Source organism: Arachis ipaensis, chromosome B10, assembly GCF_059453495.1.
Source record: "Arachis ipaensis isolate K30076 ecotype BB chromosome B10, ASM5945349v1, whole genome shotgun sequence".
NCBI classification, from domain to species: domain Eukaryota; kingdom Viridiplantae; phylum Streptophyta; class Magnoliopsida; order Fabales; family Fabaceae; genus Arachis; species Arachis ipaensis.
The window spans coordinates 133,497,513-133,512,243 of NC_142435.1; the positions used below are offsets into that span (position 1 = coordinate 133,497,513).

At 31.4% G+C, this 14,731-nt stretch overlaps 2 protein-coding genes across 2 annotated transcripts; one reads left to right on the plus strand and one right to left on the minus strand.

Annotated features, from left to right (window-relative positions):
* The first annotated feature begins 1,395 nt into the window (after positions 1-1,395).
* Positions 1,396-2,613, plus strand: LOC107621156 (aspartic proteinase nepenthesin-2-like). Its single transcript, XM_016323192.3, has one exon. It carries the CDS (start codon positions 1,396-1,398, stop codon positions 2,611-2,613), a length of 1,218 nt encoding a protein of 405 aa, XP_016178678.3.
* A 406-nt stretch (positions 2,614-3,019) lies between these two features.
* LOC107623179 (DEAD-box ATP-dependent RNA helicase 27) lies at positions 3,020-8,517 on the minus strand. The gene is made up of 12 exons (XM_016325350.3): positions 8,003-8,517; positions 7,525-7,710; positions 7,250-7,435; positions 6,211-6,294; positions 5,564-5,605; positions 5,274-5,345; positions 4,863-5,162; positions 4,242-4,280; positions 4,037-4,141; positions 3,732-3,800; positions 3,516-3,641; positions 3,020-3,412 (listed from the first exon to the last, which is right to left on the minus strand). The coding sequence occupies exons 1-12, from the start codon at positions 8,309-8,311 to the stop codon at positions 3,284-3,286; spliced, it is 1,647 nt and encodes a 548-aa protein (XP_016180836.1). The 5' UTR covers positions 8,312-8,517; the 3' UTR covers positions 3,020-3,283.
* Between the last annotated feature and the right edge of the window lie 6,214 nt (positions 8,518-14,731).

A 14,731-nucleotide genomic window follows, 5' to 3' on the forward strand; every position in this document is an offset into this window, starting at 1 on the left:
TCCTTCACTTATTTATGTTTTGTGAGGTTTAAGTTTAATGCACCATTCTTATATTTTAAAATAATGATTAGTGTCGGCATAATTTGAAGATTGTTACAAAGGACAATAAAGCAACATTTATATTACATCCGCCACGGCCACAAAAGGTGTTAAATACGATTTTGGTTTTTAAGATATGGTTATATGGGTTAAAATTTTTGTTGTTTTTAATTTTTTTTGCATACAAAATCATTCATAAAATTTAACTTAGATTTAAAATCGTCTTTACTTTAAAGACTAAAATCGTACGAAGGTGACGACAGAAACAATAGCACAGATAAATTGTGGACAACTTTTTTTTCCTTCTCTTCTTCTTTCTTTTTCTTCCTTTTTCTTTCGCCAAAATAGAAACACTCTTTTTCTCCTTTTTTTTTTTATAATTTTTTTTGTAAGTATAATTTAGTCCAAAATTTTAATATTTAAGTAAAAAGAATGATTTTAAAACTTTATTTTAAATCTTAAAGACAATTTTATATGCAAACAAAATTAGAGACGAAAAAAATTTTCGAACTATACTTTAAAGATCAAAATCATACGTAATCCGCCACAGAATAAAACAACATTTTTTAAAAGTGTAACAATTAGTGTACCATACAGTTTTTCCCCCTCAGATTATTAATAGTTAAGTTTCTTAAATATATTTATGAATAGCTCTTGGATGTTTCAACTCCAAAGTATTAAAAAATTACTAAATAGAGTTGAAAAGAAAAATCATATATAAAAATATCTTAGGAAATATGACGAAATGCCGGATGACACAACATAAGTAGGTTTGAATTGAGAATGGCATGGTGTTTAATTGCTTAATATATGAACATTGTAATTTTTCATGTGAACCATGTCAACTCAATGAGTTACCAAATCATGAAGATTCTAACAAAATTAGACTGATTTTTCTACTATGTCGACTCATTTTGCTTTATTATTAGATGAAATGTGAAATTTTAGTTTTCATACTCTATCTAAAAAAGAATATACAAAAAAATAAGTATAAAAAATATCAGTAATAAAATAACCCAAAATTATTTTATTTAATTTAATATCTATTCTTTATATATGTAATACCCATACTTATACATTTATCACATTTAATATTATCTAATTATTTCATTAGTAATTGAAGAATACAAAATAAAATAACTTTAGTTCTCAAATAAATATTTTTTAATTTCTCATGCAATTAAGATGGGATAGATAGTTAAAATAAATAAGTTAAAAATCACTTATTGCATATTTAAAACCGAAATATTTAAAACATGTGACCAACTACAAAAGAAAAGAAATTGCAACAAGGTAGTTAACTAGTTGCAAAGAATGGAAATCATTTCAAAATTTTGGTGTGTATTATTGTTAACAATGAGAATTCCTCTATCCATATCATCCTCTACTTCTACTCCACAACTCTCTCCAATTCCCAAAATTAGCATCCCACTATACCATAGTAAAATGCTCAAGCCTCAAATGGGTGCTATAGTAGATACATACCCTATTGATGATTCCTATGCACTATTCTTGTGGATTGGAACTCCAGTTCAAATTGCGTTTGTTCAAATGGACCTAGGGAGCCCAATCACTTGGACCCAATGTGACCCTTGTAGCAATTGTTACCCAATGCAACGCTCTCCCTTCAATACCAAAGAATCAAGTACTTTTAGAGAACTTGGTTGTTACTCTGAGACATGCTTGGACCCAAGGATGAAGGAGCTTTTGGGAAATTGCACCTCATGGACATGTAGGTATAATGTGAATTATGGTAAGGAATCTAGCTCCTTTGGAACTATGGTAATTGACACATTAAATTTTGAGCGTTCTAATAATGAATTGAAGGAATTCATAATGGGGTGTGGTGATTCTTATGAGGGCCCATATAGGGCCCAATTATCAGGTGTTTTGGGCCTTGGAAGGGGCCCACTTTCTTTGCAAAGCCAACTCAATGCAAAGGCATTCTCTTTTTGCCTTGTGAATTTTGGATCACAAACAGCCTCAACACTTGAATTTTATGATAGGGCACCACAAATAGATAAACATGGCCTTGGTAACAATTCCATCATCATGGTCCCTTTGAGAGAGAATAGTGGGTACCCTAATTATTACTTTTTGCAATTTGTTGGTATAAGCATTAATGGGTTTATGCTAGATGTGAAATCTAGTGTTTGGGGCTATGGTCTTAATTATGATGGTGGGGTTATCTTGGATATAGGATCAATCGCAACATATTTACCTAGTGAAGCATATAATGTGTTCAAGTTAGAGATACAAAAAGTTGATCACAACCTTACAAGGGAGCATGCGCATGAAGACCTAGAACTTTGTTATAAGGATGATTCATTTAATGTGTATCCTTCAATTGCATTGCACTTTGAAAATGGCAATGTTGCAGGTGAAAATTTTGTGTCCTTCAACATGAACAATGACCAAACGTTGTTAAGGGTAGACGAAGGTACAGTTTGCCTATCATTTGTAGAAGGAAAAGATTCTAATCTTACAGTTATTGGCAGTAACCAACTTCAGGGAACACAACTAATGATTGATCTAGTTAAAGAGATCCTTATCTTCACACATAACAAGTGCTAAGCTAAAGCTATTAACATGGCTAGATGTTTTGTAGAGAATTATTTTGTGACCTCTATACTGCGTATAATGTTAATCAACGAAAAAAAGTAACATTGTTACCGATTTAATTTCACAGTCTTAAGAGTACTTTTAACTCAGATGGATGTTAAGGGTGTACCATGTAATTTGGTATTCTTAACGATCGTTTAATTTTGAATTAGTAAATTGGCAATTGACAAGACAACACAAACCAAAAACATCTAAAATTAAACTCTTGTAATACTGCCTTAGAAAAAGTTTATTAATAATGCACAAAAATACATCATAAAAATAAATAAATAAAAAATCATTCTTACCACAAGAACATCTGCAGTCAAGTGATGAGACTGAAGAAACAATAATAGAATATGAGAAATAAAACCGCCAGTGATAACTTTTGAGAGTTGACATTAATTTCATTCTTAGGATGAACTGTTAGTGAAATGGTAGATGCAAATACAAATTTATATATAAGGGGCCAACAAGGATCATGATAGCTCAAGTTCAATATAGCTATTCCTTCTCATGAGCTGCTACTGAAAGTTGTTGATAGGATTAAAAAATGAAAAGATCAAAATAACCATTAAAACATTTTTCTAACAAAACTTTTTGAGGGTTGCCTCCTTGGTGATTCTTCAAAAATTGTTGCAGCTTATTTTGTCTTTCCATCGCTTAATCTTCCTTCCACTTTGCGTATTTTCCTCCTATGCTTTGAAGCACTGCTGTCTAAGTTCAGATTCACCTTCGGCGGGTTTGAAAAACAGAACGAAGCAGCAACGGCCTACGCAAAAGCCATACAGTAACTTGTTACCACCATATATATTCATGAATATGCACAATGTTCCAAAAATCATAATAATGACATCATGCAAATGAAGAACTACCTGTAGATCAAGGCGGTGAACATTGAATATATCCTTCATGGTGTGGGCATTATATGCTAATATAAATGACCTATACGCGTCTTTAGCCATAACATTCAAATGATAGATCCCCGCAACCAACTTTTCCTGCACAATCCAGATGATGTGTGAGATAACCAGCAATTGATTACCTCATTACACAAATTTTAAATAGATTTTGAGGGTGCAAGAATATACCAGTTGAGACTGTATATTCGCAAGCTTCTTGTGTTCAAATACATACTCTTTCATAGGGATCTTCGCTGCCTGAAATTGGTACAAGTATAATATTTAACGATTCAGGACAATCTAAGAATAACTCATCAGATACCTACGTTAAAACTTCCTTGCATAATGCAAGTGCAAGAAGATAATGTTCGAGTTCAACAATCTGATTGATCACTCCACAATCCACATGGTTTTGTTGTGTTTCTTGATCTAACCACTTACTGAAAAAAGACTCGCTACGCTATCTATATTATCCCCTATATAAATAAACTGACCTTAAGATAGCGAAGAAATTGCAATTCTTCCTCAATCAGAAAAAGCAAAGCATTTCCTTTGGCACCTTCCCCACGAGCTGTTCTACCAACCCTATGGATATATTCCTGGATTCAATATGGGAAAACATGTTACAATTGTTCATCAATGTATACAAAAGATACAAACAGTATCAGATATTCAAAATCAATGAACTCGAGGAAACACCTTTGGCTCATCAGGTGGATCATACTGCACAATCCAGTCCTACAAAGCAGGAAAGGAGGGGGAAATCATTTCCAATTACCAATAAATATAGATAACTAAGCATTGTGCCGTTGTGTCACAAAATGAGTTTGTTGTAAAACAATAAAAATCTAAATATTTCTCAAGGGTTTTGCTCATAGTTTTTATAGGTCGCCCTGTATCCCTAGTTATTAGGCTATGCTTTATTTGATCTACTCCCAATTCTCGGGGATTCTATGCCTCTATGCATCTCTTGCACATGACTAAACAACCTAAAGGTAAAATTCTACCAACTTTCTGCTTATGCATATTTTTAGTCATCCAACCCAGCATTCTTAACTCTATAATATTAGGCTTATCCTAAAGTATCACAAGGCACAGGTTCCCCCTTTTCTAATCCTCCCCCAAATCTCCCTTTTAATCTTTTAAGAGAAAAAGGAAGCTTAAAATCTGTAGTTTTCTTCCTATATTTCTTTATAGGCCATTGGGACCAACAAAATCAACTGAAGATATTTTGGGAAGTACCTCAACAGACTAAACAAATAGTCAAATAGGAATTAATTAGTAAAAGTATCCTTAATCTAGTAAGACAAAATAATGTACCACATCAGGTATGTCAAGTCCACGAGCAGCAACATCAGTACAAAGCAATATCCCCTTTTCTGCTTTGCAGAAATTAAAGAATGTAGTTGTTCGGGCATGCTGCTTTTGTTTTCCATGAATATTTAAGCAATCCAATCCAGCACACTTGAGAAGATCTGCATGGAATTTGACAGAGTTGCATGAAGAGAAAAAGACCATCACTTTTTTCGATTGATGCCTCCTCAAGAATGAATATAGAACAACAAAACGCTTAGCACATGGAACAACAACATAGCCTTGCTGCAATCCTTCATTTGTGACCTAATTCGATGAAGATCTTGTCAATGTTGTGTTAACGCCAAAAAAAGCTTTACAAAGGGTATCACCAAAGTGTCCACCAAAAAGTTCATGGAAAAAGTGAAAATTCAACACCTTTTTTCTCCCATCATCTACATCAATATTGGAAGGAGTTGTCTGAAATGACATACGGGCAAGATCCTTAACCTGTAATTTTAACAGGGAGAGAATCAGAATCATGGATATTCCCCTTTTCCAGAGTTCTAGCTTCCAAATATGCCTTGTGTTATTAATTATTAACTTACCAGGGGAAAGGGGGGGGGGGGGGAATTAGTATTATAAAAAAAAAAAACTGAGAAAAGGAAAAAGTTTGAGAGAAGGCATTGTTACGGAGGAAGAAGCATGATGAGTAATGGAGAACCAACCTTCTTTGTTTGCGTAGCTGAAAACAAAGCTGTTTGCCTAGTCTGTTAAACAAGAAGAAGATTAATCAACCACAGTCATAGACAATAGGTAAAAACCATAAACTACATGTAAACTTATAGCTAAAATAATAAACATCAGGAGAAAAGGGGGAATCAGCTGAAGATATGGCAATCACATATTACTTCTCAGCCAATAAAGCTTGGTCCCAAACCTAAAACATCTTAGCTACAAGACCACTCATGTTACGGTCAAATTATTAACTTACCAGAAGAAAGAAAATGAAAGCTTTTGGGACTAAAAAATCTTGCAAATATGTAAATGTAAGCAGCTAGCAGTATGGAGGTTCAATCTATGAAGATGCTCTCCATCCCTATCTCTCTTTACCAATCCCTCACCCTGTCTCCCTTGCCATGTTAGATGGCTTCTTACGGACTTCCTAATTAGGTTGGTCATGGAAACTACCCCAATAAAAGAACAAAAAATACTACAAATTGATGATGGAAAAGCAACACCAGCATTTTCAGAATGTTATAGGTTTAGCAGTAAATTGAACTCACTAGGCAGTATAAAATGAAAGAAACTGTAAATTGTGCAATTTCATGAATATACTTTCATAACCCTGTTAAATTGGATGGGGAATGAATACCTTTGGAAGTATATTAATGATCTGCTTCATTTCCTCCTCAAAGTTTGCTTCTAATATCCTGTCAGCTTCATCAATAATGAGGCACTGCCAAATCATGCAAGTGCTCAGAATAAGCAGATTAACATAATATAGAATTCCCAAAAAAAATTTATAAAAAGTAAAATTCCAGATATGAGCCAGTTAAAAGCAATGAAATCAAGAATATCCAAAATGGAAAATGGAGAGCTTTGCTCTTTGTTTATCCCATTGTTTGGTTTTGAGGATATACTGTCGTATAATCTCTATGTATACATTTTACTTGTTAATATTATGTTTTGTTTTATCACAAGAAAAGAAGGAAAGAAAGAAATCCTTGAAGTTGATGAATGATTGCAAGGCCAGCAGGCTCGCTTATGATCTGCTGAAAGAGTACATCAGGAATCCCTCACATTCATGAAGCAGATTGTCAAAAAGGGCTAGTAAAGAAATTAGTGCTGCCTTAAAGGAAAAAAAGTGTGCTTCCCTTCCTATTTCCTATTTGCGTTCTTGATCTGTTTCCTCATCACCAACAAATAAACCTAGAATGCATAATGGGCAGGCAGCAACACTAGGGGCATGAGAATAATATCAGACATTGACATGCAGAACAATGACAAAGCTTTGTGCTATATTGAAAACCATTTAAAAAAAAATCATTTACGGACAGGGATTCAAGGAACTTCATAACTGTTTCCTCAAAAATCTTCTTCAGCATTCATCTCCCACTTTTAATTCCACCATCTTCCATTTCATCCCACATTTCTCACTTAATCCTACATCATCTACTTTTGAAGTTTTCAACTTTTCATAGATACAAAAGACCCAAGGCAGGATTTCTCATAAAACTTGCACAGCAAGGACATCAACTAAATGAATGTTCCATAATAGCATGATTAACATCACTTATTTATTGGTATAAAAAACCAAATGCTGCATATCATAACAAGTAAAAACAGAAGTCACCAAAAAAAAATAACAAGTAAAAACAGAGAAACAGCTCTACGGAAGATCAACAATTTACCTTCAAATTTTTGTATATGAATCCCTTTGTATTTTGAAGGTGATCAAGTAGGCGACCAGGTGTGGCCACCAACAGATTTACCCCAGAAATAATGCGATCAGCTTCTCGTTTTCTACCTGATCCCCCAATAACTAATCCAAGAGTTTGTGAATGATACTTGAGCAATTCCTTTGCCACCGCATGTGTCTCCAAAAAAAAAAAGGCAACTTGTTTTAGGAAAATAACCCTTTAATTCCAAAACAAGATAATCAGTGCTAGCAGCAACACTTTTATACCTGAATTGCAAGCTCTCTAGTTGGACATATGACAATAACGGCGGTTCCATTGCGAGGTTTAAACTCGGCATTGTACAACAATTCCACAGCCGGGATTAAAAATGCAAGGGTTTTCCCAGAACCAGTCCTCGCGGCACCAAGAACATCTTTCCCTTTCAAAAGCTCAGGAATAGCTCTCGCTTGAATCTGCATTTTACACATTGCAATCCATTCAATGATTCAAGTCACGCACCAATATTAACAACACTAAGCCTTGCAATCCATTCATTGCGTATATATGTAACTGAGACATTCAATTTATAGCATGATATTCAAGGCAATCAAACTCAAGAGTTCACCGAAACTTTAATAGAAAAAGCTCAGCTCAGAACCTAAAATTATAAGATCATAAACTCAGTAGAACTGTACGATAACTTTGATTTCTTATCTTATCTTATATATTCATCACCATCATCATCATTATTGTTATTATATGTACCTGAGTCATTCGATTGAAACCCATGTCCATAATAGCCTTGGAAGTGGGATCAGAGAGTTCAAGAGAATCGAATGGAACGGAACTCATGATTCCAGATTCAACGCCAGGTATCACATTTTTCTCTTCTCTTTTTTCTTCTTCTTCTACTTCATCGGTGTTGTTAGCGTCGTTGTGCTGCTCTTGTTCTTGGTCTTCATCATCGGCGGAATTGCGAGCTTCTTGTTGGGCTTTGCGAGGCCTTTTCCTTTTGCGGAGCTTCTTGTTGTTGTTTGATTGGTCCTCCGCATGGTTGAGCTCCGGTTCCGTCATAGGTGATGGTGCTGGTGGTGGTAGTGGCGGCGGCGGTGGCTGTGTTGTTACTTGTTAGGGTTGTTGAAGTTGTACAAAATTGAATCTGCGAAAACCCCAAAGAAGCCACTAAAGGGTCTTTGCAGCTCGTTAAACCCTACTTCCTCCCTCAACGTTGGGTTTTTTTATTTTTTTTAAGCTCGAGGTTTTTGTTTTTTTTTTTTTTAGGGTGCATAAAAATTGGATTAAAAATTTATATAAATATCAGCCTTCAAAAAACTTATTAAAAAAATTTGAAAATAACAGCGTTTAAAAATTAAAATAATTCAATTTGAATAAATAATTTAATTAATTTTTTTTAAATCTGAACATTTTATATTAAAAATAATTTATATATAAATTATTTTGTGTTTAATTTTTTAATTACAAAAATAATTATTTTAAAAAATAATAAAATATTATTATAAAATATTATCTTTTTAATTTTTCAATAAATATTTTAAATAATTTTTAAGAAGATCACAAGTTAATTTTAAAAATATATTAAACATTAATACTATAATTTTTATTATTTAAAAATTTAAAAAAATTAATTATGTACCTATTCAAAATAATCTAAAAAAATAGATTAAAAACCATATCTATAAAGAGAAGATGGATAAAATTACATATTGATAATCATGCATACTATTTAAAAAAAAAATATCAATACTTGTGCAATATAGGTCTTTGTAATTAGGGGTGGCAACGGGGCGGGTAGGGGCGGATTTTTGCTCTATTCGACCCCGCCCCGTCTTACTCGCAGGTAGTAAAATGTTAAATTCTAATCCACTTCTGCGGGTATCCGCCCCGCCCCTATCCGTCCCTATAATTATTAAATCCAACAAATAAAATAAAATTTTAAAAATTATATAACCACCATTTACATACATAACATAAATTAAAGTAAAAATTTATATATAATATAATATTATTAATCATTTTACTAATTATTTTATATATGTTACATATATTATATATACCGGAGCAGGTAGAGGCGGGTTTAACCTAAACCCGATCCCGTTCCGCCCCGCCCCGCCCAAGAACCCACTCCGTTAAAATCCGTCCCGATGCGGGGGCGAGTAATTACCCGTCCCGAACGAGTAGAGGCGGGGTGGGTACCCGCGAGTTCGGGTAGTGTTGCCACCCCTATTTGTAACAAACATTTATTTATAGTTTTAAAATAAAACAATAAAATATTAAATTATTTTAAATTGTATGCAAATTAATATAGATGATTATTGTAATAATACCTTTCAATTATTCGTAAACTAGATTTATACAAGTAACTGAGCTATTAAGTAAGTCATGGCAGAGAAATGATATAATTAATAGTTATTTAATCATCGTAATCAAACTATAAAATATACATACACTATCTTTTATATATATAAAGAAATGAAAGTTGTAAAATATTATTGCAAAAAATAATTAACGTAATCTTAGTATTAAAATCGGACAAGTATTTTAGAAGATCAAATCAAATTTCTTTTAAACTTCACTAATAAATTAAAATAATAAATTATTATTATTATTATTATTATTATTATTATTATTATTAAATGTTATGTGTTGTTAAGATGATCTGAAGATACACTCGAGTCTTAAAGTATTTCCTGAAATTAATAGTTAATCATATTCATTCATGAAGTTGTATTTTGAAACACAGAGTTGTTCTTCAAACATTTTATATTTACTAGGCGCCATCGAAAACCTGATATACACTCATCTCTAACACACTGACAAGTTCTAAATGACGTAGTATTCGAGTTGGTGCTTAAATTATACCAAATGACGTCGTTTGATCCACAAATTATATTAATTCTTCTCTCAAATATTAATCTAATGTTTTCTCTCTCTTTCAAAATAGAAACAGAGATCTTTTTTCTTTTCATTATTTTTCAATGGGGTTGTGTTGAGTATTGTCACAGCAGCAACTCCCTTCTAAAACAACAAATCTTCATGGTCGATTACGTTGTCGTCAATATTGACAAGGTGTGTCAGAGAAAAAAACTCCTAACAGAGATTAGCAAAAACAAAAAAAGAAAACAGCCATAAAACTGATAGGAGATGCTCTATTTTTTGTTAATATTGTTAATTTTTTTTGTAGTTAAATAGGATTATTTGTGGTTTATTTTGTGGGTTGGTATATTGCTCTTTTGTGATTTGTGATTGGATTTAATGGGAAGTCTTTTTTTTTTTTTGTGACTAAGTTAAAATTGTTTTTTCTTTTATTAAGGATTGTTTGTTATGGTTAATTGATGTCTAACATTCTTTTAGTTTGAGTTTAATGTGTTAGCAGTAATGTGGTTGGATTGAATGCATTTACGATTGAATACAAGAGTTTATATTTTGCTTGTGAGTTTAATAATGTTGAAAATATTGAGTTTGATTATTTATTTTTGTTCAATTTGTAAATAGATCATCATCTCGTTACCATCATATATCATCATGGAGGGTCATTTAACACAATGTAGGATGGAAGTGTGTCTTATATTGGTGGACAAATAACAAATTTTTGAATTGTCTGAACTTGACGTAGAGCAGTTCGAGACTACCACAAGCATATTGAGTACGACAAGGTGACTCAATATTGATAGTTGACTTCTAATAGGTCTTTGAAGAGTGGTATTCGAACTATCACACATGATAAAAAGCTCATAGAGATGTGTTTTCATGGTAAAAAAAAAGGGAGTTGTCCATGTGTACTATACGTATGGAGTCTATAAACTTATTTTTAATGAAGAGGAAGAACCAGTATCTAAAAGAAAGCTGTTAATGATCTTAGAAGATTATCCAGTGTAAAGAGCAAATTCGAAATTCCCTAATCCCAACTCAAATTTGAGTAGTTTCATTCTAAAACTAATTTTCACAACAAAGCCAAATCCAAATCCAATTCAACTGGCTCCACCCCAAATTCAATAATTCAAAAGATACTAGCTTCACCTTAAAATCAATCCCCACAAAAAAACCTAGTAACAAAGTTAGTTCAGGATGTAAACCAAAGATCCAACACCTTGCAAAACCTATTAGTGAGTCCAACTCACAAGCAAAACTAAAAATTTAACCCACTGCAAAATCTGTTAGTAAACCTAACCCACCATTAAAAATAAAGATTCAATCCACTGTAAAAGTCTGTTAATAGGTCCAACCCAAAAAGATCTAATAAATCTCATTCACCAAAGAGAGACATTTAGAAAAAAAATGTAAGAACACATGTTTTTGTAAACTTCTTGAAATTTGTGTTTACTTCTGGATTTAAGCCATCCATAACTAAAAAATGATGACTTAAATTATTATGTATAGAAAACAATTGGTGTTTTTGTCTATTTGTTTTTTTTAGACTATTTGATTTCAATACTTTCTTAATTAGGATCCTATTGTTTTGAATAAAGACTTAATTTTGGTAATTTTGACATACTTAGTGAACAATATTTTAGCTGTGTCTTTTTATATTATGAAGATGAATTATAACTTTGATAATAGATTAACATTTGATATTATTTTTTCTTATCCCAAAATATGCAAATAAGAGTATTGAAAAATAGTGTCAATTTTCATTTGTTTCAAACATAGAAACAAGTACAAGAATAACATATGTATATGCACATCTCATTTGTTTTTTACAAGTTATAATTGGCCATTGTCTATCCAACATAAAAAAAAAAAAAAAAAAACTACTAATCAGCATCATATATCTAAATACTAAAATTTCACCCGTTGTTAGAACTCTAAGTTCAGACTCCAGACTTCCAAACTTCTAAGCAATCTTTATCTTCTATTTTTTATTGTCAATTAAAGAACAAGTTCTACCATTAGTGATTGTCACATCTTTTTCTCGAATTTTATTTGCCTACAAAAATAGTTCACACCATCTCTTACTTACGGTCTACATTCAAATTCAACAAAGATTGGAAGTGAATGAGCCAACTTTATATCCAGAAACACAACAAATAAGAACAACCACTTACATTGTAGTTTGGGTAATCGAAGAAGGGCCTCCCTGGGTTATATCGGTCCCTGACCATCGCAGAACCGGTTATGACCTGCACCCATATCAATCTAGCAAATACGAATCTCTATTTCTAGTGATTCTCCTAGCAACGCTTTCATTAGAGTGTGGGTTGTTTGAGCTTTCAACTATATTGCTCGTGCTAGTCATAATTGTCTGACTTTGAAGATAGAAAAGATGTATACAAAATAGCTACAAAGAGAAGAGAAGAGAATAGAAAAATTACAGATAGTGATCTTTAAATTTAAAAATTAAGATTTTTAAATTTGATTTAAGGACCAAATTACCATAACAAATTTTTCTACTCTACAATAACTAGCTGTTACATGATCAACATGTCAGAAATAAGTCCATATTAGTTTTCTGATGACACTTAGTTGACGAAAAATATTTAAAAAATGACTTTGAGTCCTAAAATACAATTTCAAAAATAAATATGAATAACTATTAACTTAAATAATTATTTTAAAATTCGAATATAATTTTAGACATCACTTTAAAATTTAACTTTCTCAAGTGTTAACAAATGATGAATTATTAGTCAATATATATCATTCAACATACCACATCATTAGACATTATTCATCTTTCCATAACATATATAACAATTGACTATATAGGAACTAAACAAAGCATATTTATATTTTTTTGGAATCAAAATTGGGCAACATGACACATGATGACTATACTAACCCCAAAAATTAAAGCTCACACTTATAATGCCACGTAAGTAACCACTATTAATCAATCCCCATCCTCTACTTCTCGTCATAAAATCTTTCTTTTTTTCTTTTTCATGTTACTTTTCCATCTAAGGATTGATCCTCTATATATGATATGTGATTTCCTTTTCTTAATGGAACCCCGAACCTCTATAGAATTTCAATTTTCAATACACACATATATGATGAAATAAAGATGATTGGCCAAAATGCTTACCAAGTCAGCATCCAACGACAGTTTTTACCCAAAGTTAGAGGCACTCTTATTTTTCAAAGTTAAAAAGAGACATTAGCATTAGCATTTAGTAAAGTTAATAGAGTTGGTTGCAAAATTTCAATAATTTCGTTGAGAGTAGTTTTCTTGCTGACTGGAAGAGTGGTCCAAACTACAAATAAAGAAAAGGAATATGTGAATTAATGTTGCATCATTCTCCACAAATTAAATTAGTCTTTTTAGAAATGCACAAGATTAGGTTATATTAAAAGCTAACATTAATATGAAAATGGCTTGTTTAAAGTATATAGAGAGATAGAATAAAATGATATTGGTGTCAACTTAATTAAAATTATATTGTTAAATAATTGTTTATTGGAGTAAATTTTTATAAAATATACTATTGGACTAGGAGCTTATATATTGTAGATCAACTATATTAAAATTAAAGGTCACACTTATAATGCTACAACAAAATTTGTCTTTTTTTTTTAAATACTAGATAACTAGAATCTTTTAGAGTTTTGTCACTAAAATGCGGTAGCATATCTTTTAGTCCTTAATTTAGATAAAAAGTTTAAGTCCCATGATTTTTTGTTATAGAACCAATACATTTGTCTTTCTACAAAAAATAAAAAACTAACAATTATCTTTATTTTTATTTTTCTAGTGTCTTTTTTTCAACTTTTTCTTGCCAAACTCCATTTAGAAATAAAATCAGCATCTTCCATTGATCCATTCTTTACCCCAATAAGCACGGCACAAAATTATCACGAAAATTAAAAATTAAAAATCTCTTCCACTCCCCTCTAAATTCTTGTCCTTATTCAATTCAGAATCTGGATCTTCATTCCTTGTGTTGATTATAATTGTTGCTTGAACCGTTGCCAACAAGGCAACAATTTGATTTAAAGATTCTTCTGCTTTACAAGTAGATTTAAATCTTTTCATGTGAGAAATGACTGTATGCTAATCTTATCATTGATTCAATTGTTACAGAGAAATAGAAAATTAAAATAAGAAGTAATTAACGATAAAGATATATAAATAAGACTTAGTTATCTTATGCTTTAAAGGTACATTTTAAAAATATAATAACAAACACTTTTTAAATTTTTTATGTATTTAATATATTGAAATATAAAAATAAAAAATATTTCCAATAATTTATAATAAAACTTCTTTTTAGTGTTTCGGCTTTAAAGCATATGATATAAATATTGACAAATTACAATTCATTTTGAATTTAAGGGGATCCTACACTTTTTTACCAAACCCTAAACCATTAATAATCAACAGCAATGGAAAATCAGCAGTAATAATAACTTGAACGGCTAGGTTACATGTGAAAATTAGTTTTAAAATAGAAATAGAGAGATAATGAAAAAAATTATTCTATAAATAATAAAATTTGATACTAAATTAATTATTATATATTTGTATATATTTATATA

What these genes read in the sequence shown, in the direction of transcription:
- LOC107621156 (XM_016323192.3), top strand. Translation starts at nt 1,396, where the DNA reads ATGAGAATTCCTCTATCCATATCATCCTCTACTTCTACTCCACAACTC.
- LOC107623179 (XM_016325350.3), bottom strand. Translation starts at nt 8,311, where the DNA reads ATGACGGAACCGGAGCTCAACCATGCGGAGGACCAATCAAACAACAAC. An exon ending in TCATTAATATACTTCCAAAG is followed by an intron (nt 5,606 to 6,210) that starts GTATTCATTCCC and finishes CTTGTTTAACAG; the next exon opens with ACTAGGCAAACAGCTTTGTT. An exon ending in GACTTGACATACCTGATGTG is followed by an intron (nt 4,281 to 4,862) that starts GTACATTATTTT and finishes CCTGCTTTGTAG; the next exon opens with GACTGGATTGTGCAGTATGA.